Source organism: Colobus angolensis, unplaced genomic scaffold (assembly GCF_000951035.1).
Source record: "Colobus angolensis palliatus isolate OR3802 unplaced genomic scaffold, Cang.pa_1.0 Scaffold21, whole genome shotgun sequence".
In the NCBI taxonomy this organism is placed as follows: domain Eukaryota; kingdom Metazoa; phylum Chordata; class Mammalia; order Primates; family Cercopithecidae; genus Colobus; species Colobus angolensis.
The window spans coordinates 3,835,057-3,848,352 of record NW_012115266.1 but is presented as its reverse complement, the minus strand read 5'-3'; the positions used below and the strand labels follow the sequence as shown (position 1 = coordinate 3,848,352).

General features: G+C 51.1%; 1 protein-coding gene across 1 annotated transcript in view; it reads left to right on the top strand.

Annotated features, from left to right (window-relative positions):
* The first annotated feature begins 13,070 nt into the window (after positions 1-13,070).
* Positions 13,071-13,296, top strand: part of KLC2 (kinesin light chain 2) — a 10,390-nt gene continuing 10,164 nt past the window's right edge. The window contains exon 1 of the mRNA XM_011942448.1: positions 13,071-13,261. Within this exon, the coding sequence (XP_011797838.1) occupies positions 13,180-13,261 (82 nt within the window). The 5' untranslated portion in view covers positions 13,071-13,179. The remainder of the gene's footprint in view (positions 13,262-13,296) is intronic.

Sequence of the window (13,296 nt, the reverse complement as noted above, 5' to 3'; positions counted from 1 at the left end):
CATCTGAGGTCCATCCCTTTCCTGCCTGCCCTTGACTTAGAGATGGAAAGCAGTAGTAGCCGCTGTTCCCTGGGCGCCCGGTTCTTCCCCTGGCTTCCAAGACAGGCCTGCACAGACAGCCTCCCGCATGAAGAAGGGCCCAGAGGTGGCCTGGCGCAGTGGCTCGTGCCTGTAATACTAGGACTTTGGGAGGCCAAGGCAGGCGGATTGCCTGAACTCAGGAGTTTGAGACCAGCCTGGGCAATGTGGCAAAACCCCGTCTCTACTAAAAAAATACAGAAAAGCGGCTGGGTGCGGTGGGTCACACCTGTAATCCCAGCACTTTGGGAGGCTGAGGTGGGCGGATCATGAGGTCAGGAGATCAAGACCTCCTGGCCAACATGGTGAAACCCCGTCTCTACTAAAAATACAAAAATTAGCTGGGTGTGGTGGCACATGCCTGTAATCCCAGCTACTTGGGAGGCTGAGGCAGGAGAATCACTTGAACCCGGGAGGTGGAGGTTGCAGTGAGCTGAGATTGCGCCACTGTACCCCAGCCTGGCGACAGAGTGAGACTCCACTCAAAAAAAAAAAAAAATTGCCGGGCATGATGGTGTGTGCCTGTAATCTCAGTTACTCAGGAGGCTGAGGCAAGAGAATCGCTTGAACCCAGGAGGCAGAGGTCGCAGTGAGCCAAGATCATGCCACCACACTCCAGCCTGGACGACAGAATGAGACTCTGTCTCAAAAAAAAAAATACAAAAAAAAAAATTGCCGGGCATGATGGTGTGTGCCTGTAATCTCAGTTACTCAGGAGGCTGAGGCAAGAGAATCGCTTGAACCCAGGAGGCAGAGGTCGCAGTGAGCCAAGATCATGCCACCACACTCCAGCCTGGACGACAGAATGAGACTCTGTCTCAAAAAAAAAAAAGTGCCCAGAGGTGAAGGCTTGCAGGAGGGGCAGCGCTTGGCATCCTTGCCCTGCAGGTACAGCCCCAGAGGAGTTGATGGCCATCCAGAGCCTGCTGTTACTGGCCTCAGTCTTGGGTTCCCCAAGCCCTGTGCCCAGAATTCCTCACATAGAGAGGCTCAGGGACCCAGCTGTGTGGCTCTGTGCAAACTCTCTGAGCCTAGAAAATGAAAATCATGCCTGTCTTCTAAATGAGGTGATAGCGGGGCTGGGGAGAGGAAAGCCCAGGAGAAGCACATCATGCCTAGTGTGACCTGGACCCAGGGCGTGAGTGTGGCTGCAGAGCAGGGTGAAGTGCCCACGAGGACTTCCCAGAGCACAGCCAGGTAAGGGCTACAGGGCAGGAGCTGTACAGAGCTGGGGGCCAGGGAGCTCCAGTGGAGGGGGTGGGACAAGTAGACTTGGACCCCAGCTTCTGGCCCTCTTATGTTCTGGCTTAGACCTAGGAGAGAGGGTGAAGGGTGAACTCTCAGCCCGTCTACATCTGACACCATATCCTCAGCCTCCCCTTCTGTGGCAGTAAATGCCCCACCCTGCTCCCATCTTCGGGGCCCATCCCTCTCCACTCCTTGAAGGCTTTGCACCTACAGTCATCCTCTCTCCTGCACCGCGGGTTCTCCCCTCTGCCGGGACTTTCTACCCACTTACACGCATTCCAAGTGGATATAGCTCAATATTAAAGACCAGAGACTTCCAGATTCCCTTCAGCTGCCATTCTTTGTCTCTGCTCCCCTTAGAGCAAAACTCTTCCAAAGAGCTGTGTGTGTTCCCCGTCTCCATTTCTGCCCACTCCCTTCCGTTTTTTTCCTCACAGTCCTGCCAAAAGTTTCCTTTTCAGGGTTGCCAGTGACCTGGGTTGCCCAGTCCTCTCAGTAGCATTGGATGCAAATAATCACCTGCTGGAGTCTTTTCACCTGGCTTGTGGACAGCTCTGTGCTCTCCTCTCACCTCCCTGGCCTCTCCTTCTTGGCCTCCCTTGCTACAGCGTCCTCAGCTTCCCAGCCTCGAAACCCTGGAGGACTTGGGGCTTCAGCCTCTAATCTAGCCTCCTCTCTCCCCACACTCAGCCCTAAAGGGAGCTCACTCAGCCCCATGGTGTGAAACGTGCTCCCCTGGGGAGACTTACCTCCTAGTAAATGCAAACTCTCTTCTTCAGTTCTGAGGCCGAAAACGGGGGAATCCTCCTCGATTCCTGTTTCTCTTGTACCCACCATCCAATCCATGAGCAAATCCTCCAGGCTTACCCTGACAGTGCCTCGCCCCTTCCTCTACTGCGATTATCTCTTGTCTGGATATTGCAATAGGCTCCTAATTATCCCTGTTCACACCCTCTTCTCCCCGTAGCCTGTTCTCCACTTAATAGCCAGAGAGATCTTTCAGAGCTGAGCAGATGGTGTTGGATTGCTGATCCAGGCTGTGCAGTGTCCCACCCTAGGCGTGTAAGCTGAAGCCTCACCTGTGAGGGGCCCACATGGTCTGACCTCCCAGGAGCTGCCGGATCTTAATCCCTCTTACGCTTCCCCTCCTCACTGGCCTCTCAACATTCCTCAAACACCACTCGGCCTCAGGGCCTTTGCATGGACCTTTGGTCCTGTCCATCTTGCTGCTGCCCCCAGGCCCATTTGGCTTGCTCCCTCATTCAGGTCTTGGCTGAAATGTCACCTCAGGAGGCCTTCCCTTCTCCGACCCCTCTTTTTTTTTTTCTTATTCATATTTCCCACTCCTTGGCATTCATTATTCATTTGTCTCTCCCACAAGAATGCAAGCTCCAAGAAAAGAGGAAATGTTTTTCCCTGTTATGTCCTTGGCACCCAAAATACTGCTTGGCCCATCACAGGTGCACAATAAATATTCGTTTACAGAATGAAGTTCCCTCTTGCCGCTGGAATTGGGTCCCAAATCCAGGTGTGCTACTCAAGACATTTTAACTGATGCCTTAGCCCAAAAGACACCTGGGTTTTCTCATAGGCTCAGAAGTAAGAAGATAGACTCCTACCCCAACAAAGACAAGGAAATCAGCTGTGTAGCAACAGTTTGGAGCACCAGGCAACTCAGGTGGAAGGTGCTGACTCAGACCCTGAAGCAGCTCTGCCCAATCACCAGGAATTAAGGCTGGGCCAGAGCAGAGCTGCCCACAGATCCACCACAGACTAAAGGCAAAGGGATGGCATTTTGGTGCAGAAAGGGGAAGAGCCTCTATCTAACCTGCACACCAACTCCAGACTGGTTTTATTTTTAAGTATATGGTTTTAGAATACCTTTAGATTTGCAGAGAAGTTGCAAAAATAGTAGAAAGAGTGGCTATATACCGCCCTGCCAGTTTCCCTTAACGTTAACATGTTACATTCATGTATATTTGTCATAACTAGCGAGCCAATCATGATGCACGATTATTAACTAAAGTTCCTATTTTGGCTGAGCCCAGTGGTTCACGCCTGTAATCCCAGCACTTTGGGAGGCCGGGGCAGGTGGATCATCTGAGGTCAGGAGTTCAAGACCAGCCTGGCCAATGTGGTGAAATCCCGTCTCTACTGAAAATACAAAAATTAGCCGGGCATGGTGGCGGGCACCTGTAATCCCAGCTAGTCGAAAGGCTGAAGCAAGAAAATCGCTTGAACCTGGGAGGCAGAGGTTGCAGTGAGCCGAGATTGTACCACTGCACTCCAACCTGGGCAACAGAGTGAGACTGTGTCTCAAATAAATAAATAATGTCCCTATTTTATGCATATGTCCTTAGTTTTTCCCTAATGTCCTTTCTTCATTGCAGACTCCCACCCAGAATGCCACACTACGCTTGGTCATTGTGTCTTCTTTTTTGTTGATTTTAGAGACCAGGTCTTGCTCTGTTGCCCAGGCTGGAGTGCAGTGGTGCCATCTTAGTTCACTGCAGCCTGGAACTCCTGGGCTGAAGCCATCCTCCCACCTCCGCCTTCTCTGTATCTGGGACTACAGGCATGTGTCACTACACCTGGCTCTTTGTTTTGTTTCATTTTTTGGTAGAGATAGGGTCTTCAACTGACCTCAATTATTAATCTTCCTACTTTGGCTTCCCAAAGTGCTAGGATTACAGGCGTGAACCAACACATCTGGCCCATTATGTCTTCTTAGGCTCCTTTGGGCTGTGACATTTTCTCAGACTTTTTGATCTCTATTTTTGATGACCTTGACAGTTTTGAGGGGTATTGGTCAGGCATTTTGTAGAATGTCCCTCAGGTGGGGATTGTCTGATGTTCTTCTCGTGGCTGGACGGAGGTTATAGGTTGTGTTGTGGGGAGGAAGACCTCAAAGGTGAACGCCCTTCTCAGTGCAGCCTGTCAAGGGCACATGCTGTCAGCGTGACATCACTGATGAGGTTGACCTGGGCTCCTCACTGTGAAGTCCCACACACCTGCTCCCATGCTGTTCTCTTTGGAAGGAAGTCGCTGGTGCAGCCCACACTCAGGTGAGGGGTTGATTATCCCTACATGCATCATCTGGGATTCTCCTGTACAGGAGGTTTCAGACTAATCTTTAAACTGCTTCTTTCACCACCCCTTTTACCTGCTGTGTCCAAGGATTGATAGCATTAATAGCTGTCACCATCACCTACAGGGCATTTCCTTTGAGCCAGGCTGCTGCTGAGTGCCTTACATGGTTTATTTCATCGAGTCCTTAGAAGCAGCCCTCCCTGTGAAATCAATTCTGCTGATGCTTCCTTTTGCAAAGGAGGAAACCAAAGGTCAGAGCCTCCCCTCCCGACTCTAGAGCCTCCCATCTAACCACTTACGTTGCGACTTGAACACTCACAGTCATCCCAGACTTCACATGGCCAAAGCAAGACTCCTGATTTCCCTTGATCTTCCCTAGTGGGTAATGGCACCAGCATCCATCCTGTTACTCCAGCCAGAAACCCGGACTCATCCCGCACCGCCCCTCCCAATCCATCAGCAACTCTTGTCCATGCTGCCTCCCAAACACTTGTTTCCAACTGTAAGCCAGGGCACCTTCCTCGCATAGAGTCCATCGTCCTGTCCTCCCAGTGCCCTCTGAATAGAGGCCAACCGTTGTCTACCAGGCCCATGGTCTGGCTCCACCTGACTCACTAGCTTCACTTCTAGTTGCTTTCCCCCTCCCATGCTCACCACCCTCTAGCCACACCAGACCTTTCAGTGCTCACATCCCTCTCCCAAGCCCAGAGTAAGCTCCTTCTCCTTTAGGATGTGGACTTTGTATACCTCCTCCAAGAGCCTTCCCCAACCACCCCACCTAAAGCCTAGTTGTTAGCCTCTGTCTGTCATCTCTTCAGTCATAGAGTTCACTGTTACCTGCAGCAAATGTCTCTGTACCACATTCGAATGAGAGCTCCAGGAGGACAGAGACTCGAGCCGCTGGACTCGTTGCTGCAGTACCCAGCACCCTGGCACGTGGTGGACCCTCGATAAAGGTTGGTTCAATGCGTGAGTGAGGGTTAAGTCACTTGTCCAGTGCACACAGATCAGCTGAGAAGAGATCAGGTTTCTAAACCCCATCATCTGACTCGGGCTATATCTCAGAGCCCTACTCAGATCCCATCTTCCCAACTATCCATATATCTGGCTTTTATTAACTTCCTACTAGTTCGTGTCCTAGGTACAGCATGAACCTAGGTTGGGTCTCAACCTGTACAGGAACTCTAAGGCCAGTAGGGGAGAAAAACAGACCATCGCCACACAGCGTGACAGGTTGCACTGGTGCACACAGGAGGGATGTCCACCCTGCAGGAAGAGGTGTCCAAGAAGATGTCCCAAAGGGCATGACACCTGAGTGGCATCCTGAAGACATCTGACAAGGATGGATATTCTGGGCATAGGAAGTAGCATGTGTCAAAAGCAGAGGTAAGGGAGAATGCGGCTGATGCTGAGAACCACATAGGGCTCAGTGAGGCTGGAGATGATGGTGACGGTGAGTGAGGGGGCAGGAGCAGAGGAAGAGTCCAGGCCCTGAGGAGCCTCATAGCTGTTACTGTTACTACTGTGGGCCGGAGCAAGAATTGTACACTCTGTCCCGAGAGACAGGACAGCTGGCAAAGGGACCTAGGCAGAGAAGTGAGACGACAGATTTTAGAAAGATCTCCTTACTACAACATGCCAAGAGAAACAAGACCTGCTCTGCAGACCGGCAGATGAGCTTGAGGACTGCAGCAGCCATTTAGAAAAGATGTGATGAGGACATCGTAAAGGTGGAAGGGTTGGAGGGAAATAGATAAATATGAGAGCGACTTAAGAGGTTGGATTAACAGATTTTGGTAGCTGGTTGGAAAACAAAAGTTGAGGCCGGCCATGGCAGTTCATGCCCGTAATCCCAGCACTCTGGGAGGCCAAGGCAGACAGATCACTTGAGGTCAGGAGTTTGAGACCAGTCTGGCCCCCGTGGTGAAACCCCATCTCTACTAAAAATACAAAAATTAGCCAGGCATAGTGGTGAGCAACTATAATCTCAGCTACTTGAGAAGCTGAGCCACAAGAATCGCTTGAACCTGGGAGGCAGAGGTTGTGGTGAGCTGAGATCGTGCCACTGCACTCCAGCCTGGGCAGGCGACAGAGCAAGACTTAGACTCTGTCTCAAAAAATGAGTCCAGGCCTGGTGGCTCACACCTGTAATCCCAGCACTTTGGGAGGCCGAGGTGGGCGGATCACCTGAGGCCAGAAGTTTGAGACCAGCCTCACCAACATGGTGAAACCCCATCTCTACTAAAAATACAAAATTAGCTGAGCGTGGTGGCACATGCCTGTAATCCCAGCTACTCAGGAGGCTGAAGCAGGAGAACTGCTTGAACCTGGGTGGCAGAGGTCACAGTGAGCCGAGACCACGCCATTGCACTCCAACCTGGGCAACAAGAGTGAAACTCCATCTCAAAAAAAAGAAAACGGAGTTGAAAGAGAGTCCAGGATAGACTGACTGCCCTGTATGAATATCCCTGCAGGAGATTTGAACAGGACTAAGTGCTGTTCCAACTGGAAATGGAATATATGGGTCTGGGTAGAGCTCAGGGGACTGATCTGGGCCAGAGATGGAGATGTGGGCCTCCCCACCATGTGGGAGAGCTGACGTTGGGGAGAGGTGAGCTCATCCCCCACTGGGCTGATCTTCCTGATCACATGGGCACCTGCTGTCCACACCACACGGCTCACTCTTGCTTCCGTTCAGTTTCTGCCACCTCATTTGTGGCTCACCTTCATTCTGAGTGCATCTCTCTCCAACAACACTGCAGGCAGAAGCTGCCCCATATTTCTCATTCTTTTTACATACCTTGCACTCACTAGCACAGGGTCTGTTGAATACTAAGCTTGATGGTGATGAGAATAAACAACCACTAGGAATGTCTGTTATGTACAAGGCCTAATGTTAAGCCTTTATGCCTTTTTTTTTTTTCTAAGACGGAGTCTCGCTTTGTGCCCCAGGTTGGAGTGCAGTGGCGTGATCTTTGCTCACTGCAACTTCCGCCTCCCAGGTTCACGCCATTCTCCTGCCTCAGCCTCTCAAGTAGCTGGGACTACAGGCACCCGCCACCACACCCAGCTAATTTTTTGTATTTTTAGTAGAAACGGGATTTCACCGTGTTTGCCAGGATGGTCTTGATCTCCTGACTTTGTGATCCACCCACCTCGAACTCCCAAACTGCTGGGATTACAGGTGTGAGCCACCGCGCCTGGCCCTGCCCTTTTATTGCATTCTCTGGATGACCCGACAAAGTAGGTAATAGGAACCCTGCTAGGCCGGGCGCGGTGGCTCAGGCCTGTAATCCCAGCACTTTGGGAGGCCGAGACGGGCGGATCACGAGGTCAGGAGATTGAGACCATCCTGGTGAACACGATGAAACCCCGTCTCTACTAAAAAATACAAAAAAACTAGCCGGGCGAGGTGGCGGGCGCCTGTAATCCCAGCCACTTGGGAGGCTGAGGCAGGAGAATGGCGTGAACCCGGGAGGCGGTGCTTGCAGTGAGCTGAGATCCGGCCACTGCACTCCAGCCCGGGCGACAGAGCAAGACTCCGTCTCAAAAAAAAAAAAAAAAAAATAGGAACCCTGCTTTACAGATGAGGAAGCAGGTAAAATAACAGACCATGCCTAAAAAGTGACACCACTAGCAAATGGAGAAACGCGGCTTTGAACTTAGCTGAGTCTGACACCAAGGCCTGCGGTCCCTCCACTGAGCAGGGCAGGACCCGGCTACCCTGGCTGGGAGGTCACAAGGAAGAGAGAGTGCAGATTTGCCATATGGCCACAGGACAGGAACCAGAAGCCTCTGGGGACAGCTTTGAGTGGACTGATTCTTGGCTCAGTGGCAGAAAGAACCAACAACTAGTGGTGTCCAAGGTAGACAAGGGCCGCTCAGGAAGCTGGGGAGACATGGTCTTTAAGGAGCCTCCCATCTTGAGCACTTATGGGTGAATGTGTGACTTTGTTTGTTTGTTTGTTTTTTTGAGACAGAGTCTCGCTCTGTCGCCCAGGCTGGAGTGCAGTGGCACAATCTCGGCTCACTGCAACCTCTGCCTCCCAGGTTCAAGCGATTCTCCTGCCTCAGCCTCCCAAGTAGCTGGGACTACAGGCAAAAGCTACCACACCTGACTAATTTTTTGTATTTTTAGTAGAGACGGGGTTTCACCATGTTGGCCACGCTAGTCTCAAACTCCTGACCTCAAGTGATCCACCCGTCTCGGCCTCCCAAAGTGCTGGGATTACAGACGTGGGCCACTGTGCCCGGTCTTACCTGCTGACATTTCAAGTAGGATGATAGCCTTGGCAAAAGTTGCCCCAGCCACTTCAGAGAAAGGGAGGGAAGCTAGCCAAAAGAGAAAGAATAATTTAAGAAAGCAGATTTCAGTGGGACGAGGGCTTCCGAGGATCTAAAGGGATGGAATAGGAGAAGTGGGAGTGATTTTCAGGGAGGAAACAGTAATATTACAAGTAGCAAGAACAATTTCCCAGGCATGAGATGGCAGGAGGCTGCTGAGCACTGTGGAAAGAGCATAAGGAGCTGAATCACCACTGGGCATGGATTTCTTCCTTTATTCTCCATTTACTCAGTGCCCATCAGCAGCCTGGCATGAGATCAGCAGCTGCTGGGGGAGCACAGGACAGCGCAGGATGAAGTAACAGTCTCTTCCTTGGGGAGACACACAGTGCAATCCTCAGAAACAAGATAAAAACCAAGTGGCTGAAAGGGCCGAACACATGCAAGGCTAAGCGATAAGAGCATGAGAACCAGCAGGGAAGGCCCAGCCTTCCCCCACCAGCACACTGGGAGGAGCAGCCAGCGCCTAAGGAGAATCACAGAGGAACCACTGAAGCCCACAGACGGTGAGCGGAACAATCGGAGCAAGGAACCTGCACAAGTCACAAAGGGAGATTGACAAGTGTTCTCTCCATTTACCGGGGAAAAGGTGATAAAATAAATGTGCTCCTTGGCCAGGCACAATGGCTCACGCCTGTAATCCCAACACTTTGGGAGGCTGAGGCGAGCAGATCACCTGAGGTCAGGAGTTTGAGACCAGCCTGGCCAACATGGTAAAACTCCATCTCTACTAAAAACACAAAAACTTAGCCAAGTGTGGTGGTAGGTCCCTTGTAATCCCAGCTACCCGGGAGGCTGAGGCAGGAGAATGGCGTGAACCTGGGAAGCAGAGGTTGCAGTGAGCCGAGATCACGCCACTGTGCTCCTGCCTGGGGAACACAGCAAGACTTTGTCTCAAAACAAACAAAAAAGCCCATTGAGCCAGGTGCAGGCGCCTTTCACTTCTCTGAGCCTCAGTTTCTTCAACTGCAAAGCAGACACTGAAACAGCACTTTCAATCTGGGGTGCACAGCACAGGCACCACTTCGGTTTTAAAGCCACAAGAGGCAGCCGGGCTCCGTGGCTCACACCTATAATCCTAGCACTTTGTGAGGCTGAGGTGGGACAATCGCTTGATCCCAGCAGTTCAAGAACAGCCTGGGCAACATAGGGACAGAGGGACAGCCCATCTCTACAAAAAATAAAAATTAGCTGGGCATGGTGAGCACCTTCCTATAGTCCCAGCTACTCAAGAGGCTGAGGCGGAAGGATCACTTGAGCCCAGGAGTTCAAGGCTGCAGTGAACTATGATTGTGGCACTCCACTGCACCCTGGGTGACAGTGAGACCTCATCTCTTAAAAAAAAAAAAAAGTCCCCTTTGGGAGGCAGAGGCAGACAGATCATGAGGTCAGGAGTTTGAGACCAGCCTGGCCAATAATGGCAAAACCCCATCTCTACTAAAAATACAAAAGTTAGCCAGGCGTGGTGGCACGCGCCTGTAGTCCCAGATACTTGGGAGGCTGAGGCAGAAGAATCGCTTGAACCCAGGAGGCGGAGGTTGCAATAAGCCAAGATTGCGCCACTGCACTCCAGCCTGAGTGACAGAACAAGACTCTATCTCAAAAAAAAAAAGTCCCAAGAGGTGCCCAGGATTCACCTTCACCCTGGCACCACCAAATCTCAATCTCTAGAGGGAAAGCCTTTTAAGAAAGTTATTTCTCAAAAGATTTTGAAACCCAGTGTCATGAAGAACAACAAAAGTGCCTTGTGCTCCATATTCTGTTTCTTCCCTGTGAACAGAACATGCTGGCCAGATGGGAGTCCAGTCATGGTCAGATGGAGTCTCTGTGCACAGAGGCAGACTTACCAAAGTGCAATCAGTGCAACATATATGTATGTATGTATTTTGAGACAGGGTCTGGCTCTGCCTCCCAGGCTGGAGTGCCGTGGTATGATGTTATCTCTGCTCACTGCAACTTCCACCTCCTGGCTTGAGCCATCCTCCCACCTCAGCCTCCTGAGTTGCTAGGACTACAGGTACACACCACCATGCCCAGCTAATTTTTGTATTTTTTGTAGAGATGGGGTTTCACTATGTTGCCCAGGCTAGTCTTGAACTTCTGAGCTCGAGCAATCTGCCCACCTCGGCCTGACAAAGTGCTGGGATTACAGGTGTGAGCCACTGAGCCCAGCGCAACCAATGGCAATGTATCTGGAAAATAAGGCCAATGTGAGGGCTGAAGGACCACAGATCCCAAAAGCAGAAGACCCCAATCTCAGGGGCCCTGGAGGAAAACTGACCAGCTGAAATGAACAAGGATAAACACAAGCTCAGCTCTGATGCAAATAACATAATCAATGGACATAAGACACAACAGAAGGTGCGCTTCTGAAGAGGGGAGCTGGATAGCTGAGGACAGCAGTCATAGGGATAACTACATTTACATTTCACTGTAACTTGTATGCCTTTTTTTTAAGTTTTTGGTTTTTTTTTTTTTTTTTTTTTTTTGAGACGAGTCTGTTTCTGTCACCCAGGCTGGAGTGTGGTGGTGCCATCTCAGCTTACTGCAACCTGCGCCTCCTGGGTTCAAGCGATTCTCCTGCCTCAGCCTCCTCAGTAGCCGGGACTACAGGTGTGTGCCACCAGGCACAGTTAATTTTTGTATTTTTGGTAGAGACGGGTTTTCACTATGTTGGTAAAGCTGGTCTCAAACTCCTGACCTCAGATGATCCACCTGCCTCGGCCTCCCAAAGTGCTGGGATTACAGGTGTGAGCCACTGAGCCTGGCCTTTGTATGTCTTTTGAATGTTGTACAAATGAAAGTATTAGCTACCCAGAAAAAATCATGCCAGTCACGGTGTCTCATGCCTGTAATCTCACCACTTTGGGAGGCCGAGATGGAGGACCACTTGAGACCAGCCTGGGCAACATATCAAGACCCTGTCTCTAAGAAAATAAATTTGGAAAAAAAAAAAAAAAGCCAGGTGTAGTGGCATGTACTTGTAGTCCTAGCTTCTTGGGGGGCTATGATGGAAAGATTTCGTGAGCCCAGGAGTTTGAGGTTACAGGCTGGGCCAAGGCCAAGGTGGGTGGATTACCTGAGGTCAGGAGTTTGAGACCAGCCTGGCCAACATGGTGAAACCCCGTATCCAAAAATACAAAAAATTAGCGAGGTATGGTGGTGTGTGCTATAATCCCAGCTACTGGGGAGGCTGAGGCAGGAGAATCGCTTGAACCCTGGAGATGGAGGTTGCAGGGAGCCAAGATCATGCCATTGCACTCCAGCCTGGGAGACAGACTCCATCTCAAAAAGAAAACAAGTTTGAGGTTACAGTGAGCTATGATCACAACACTGCACGCCAGCTTGGACGATAAAGTAGGAAACTTTTTTTATAAAGTATTTTATAAAGTAAGAACTTTTTTTTTTTTTTTTTGAGACAGAGTCTCCCTCTGTTGCCCAGAGTGCGGGGGAGTGATCTCGGCTCACTGCAAGCTCTGCCTCCTGGGTTCACGCCATTGTCCTGCCTCAGCCTCCCAAGTAGCTGGGACTACAGGCTCCTGTCACCACCCCAACTAGTTTTTTGTATTTTTTTTTAGTAGAGACGGGGTTTCACCGTGTTAGCCAGGATGGTCTCGATCTCCTGACCTCGTGATCCGCCCGCCTCAGCCTCCCGAAGTGCTGGGACTACAGGCGTGAGCCACGGCGCCGGGCCAGAACTTCTCTTAAAAAAAATCATTGGCAGAGCACAGGTTTGAGAAGAACCTGGTTGGATGTAACTGGGATGTGTCAAATAGAGGGTCTTGTGTAAAAGGCAGCCTGATTTGCGGCTTTTCTTGTGGACAGGTGGCATCCTGGGGGTACCGTCCCTCTGATCTGCGCAGTTCATTCCTCGTCTCTGATGACTGGGCCCTGGGCTGAGCACCACCTTCTGAGCAGGACCAACAAGCTAGACTACACCCAGAAAGGAGAAATTGGGATGGGAAAGGGTCAGGAAACTGCGGTAGGACTGAGTGAAGGGACCAGGAGCAGCCCGGGGAAGAGATGAGACCACGCGGGGCACCATCGCTGTCTCCAAATACTTTAACTGACATAAGGGAGCAGCCTTCTTTCCGAAGACAGAGCTAAGGCTGTGGATGAGCACTGCAGGAAGGCACTTCGAGGTCTATCCGACGAAAATTTTGCTAACCTTTGGAGTTGTCTCAGAGCCGAACGTAATAAGCTCCCTGTCACTGGATGTGCTTGAGCTAAGGGCGCTAAACCACCTCTGTCAGAGATAGTGCGTCCCCCACCAGATGTGATCCCGGGATGCGGAGCCCAGGGTCAGATCTGCGAGCCAGGTAACAGCGGCACTCACTTCTCCGGTCTTCGTGAGCATTAAGTCAATGAACTCAGGGCACCAAAGCGCGCAACACGCAGTAGGCGCTCAATTAATGGCAAATGCCTCGCTCTGTACTCCGGGAAGCCCAACCTTCTCCCTGCGCCTCAGTTTCTCCCGCCGTCCTCGATGGCGCCACACTAGGTACCTTCGGGTTAAATCTCCCGAGCAGCTCCACA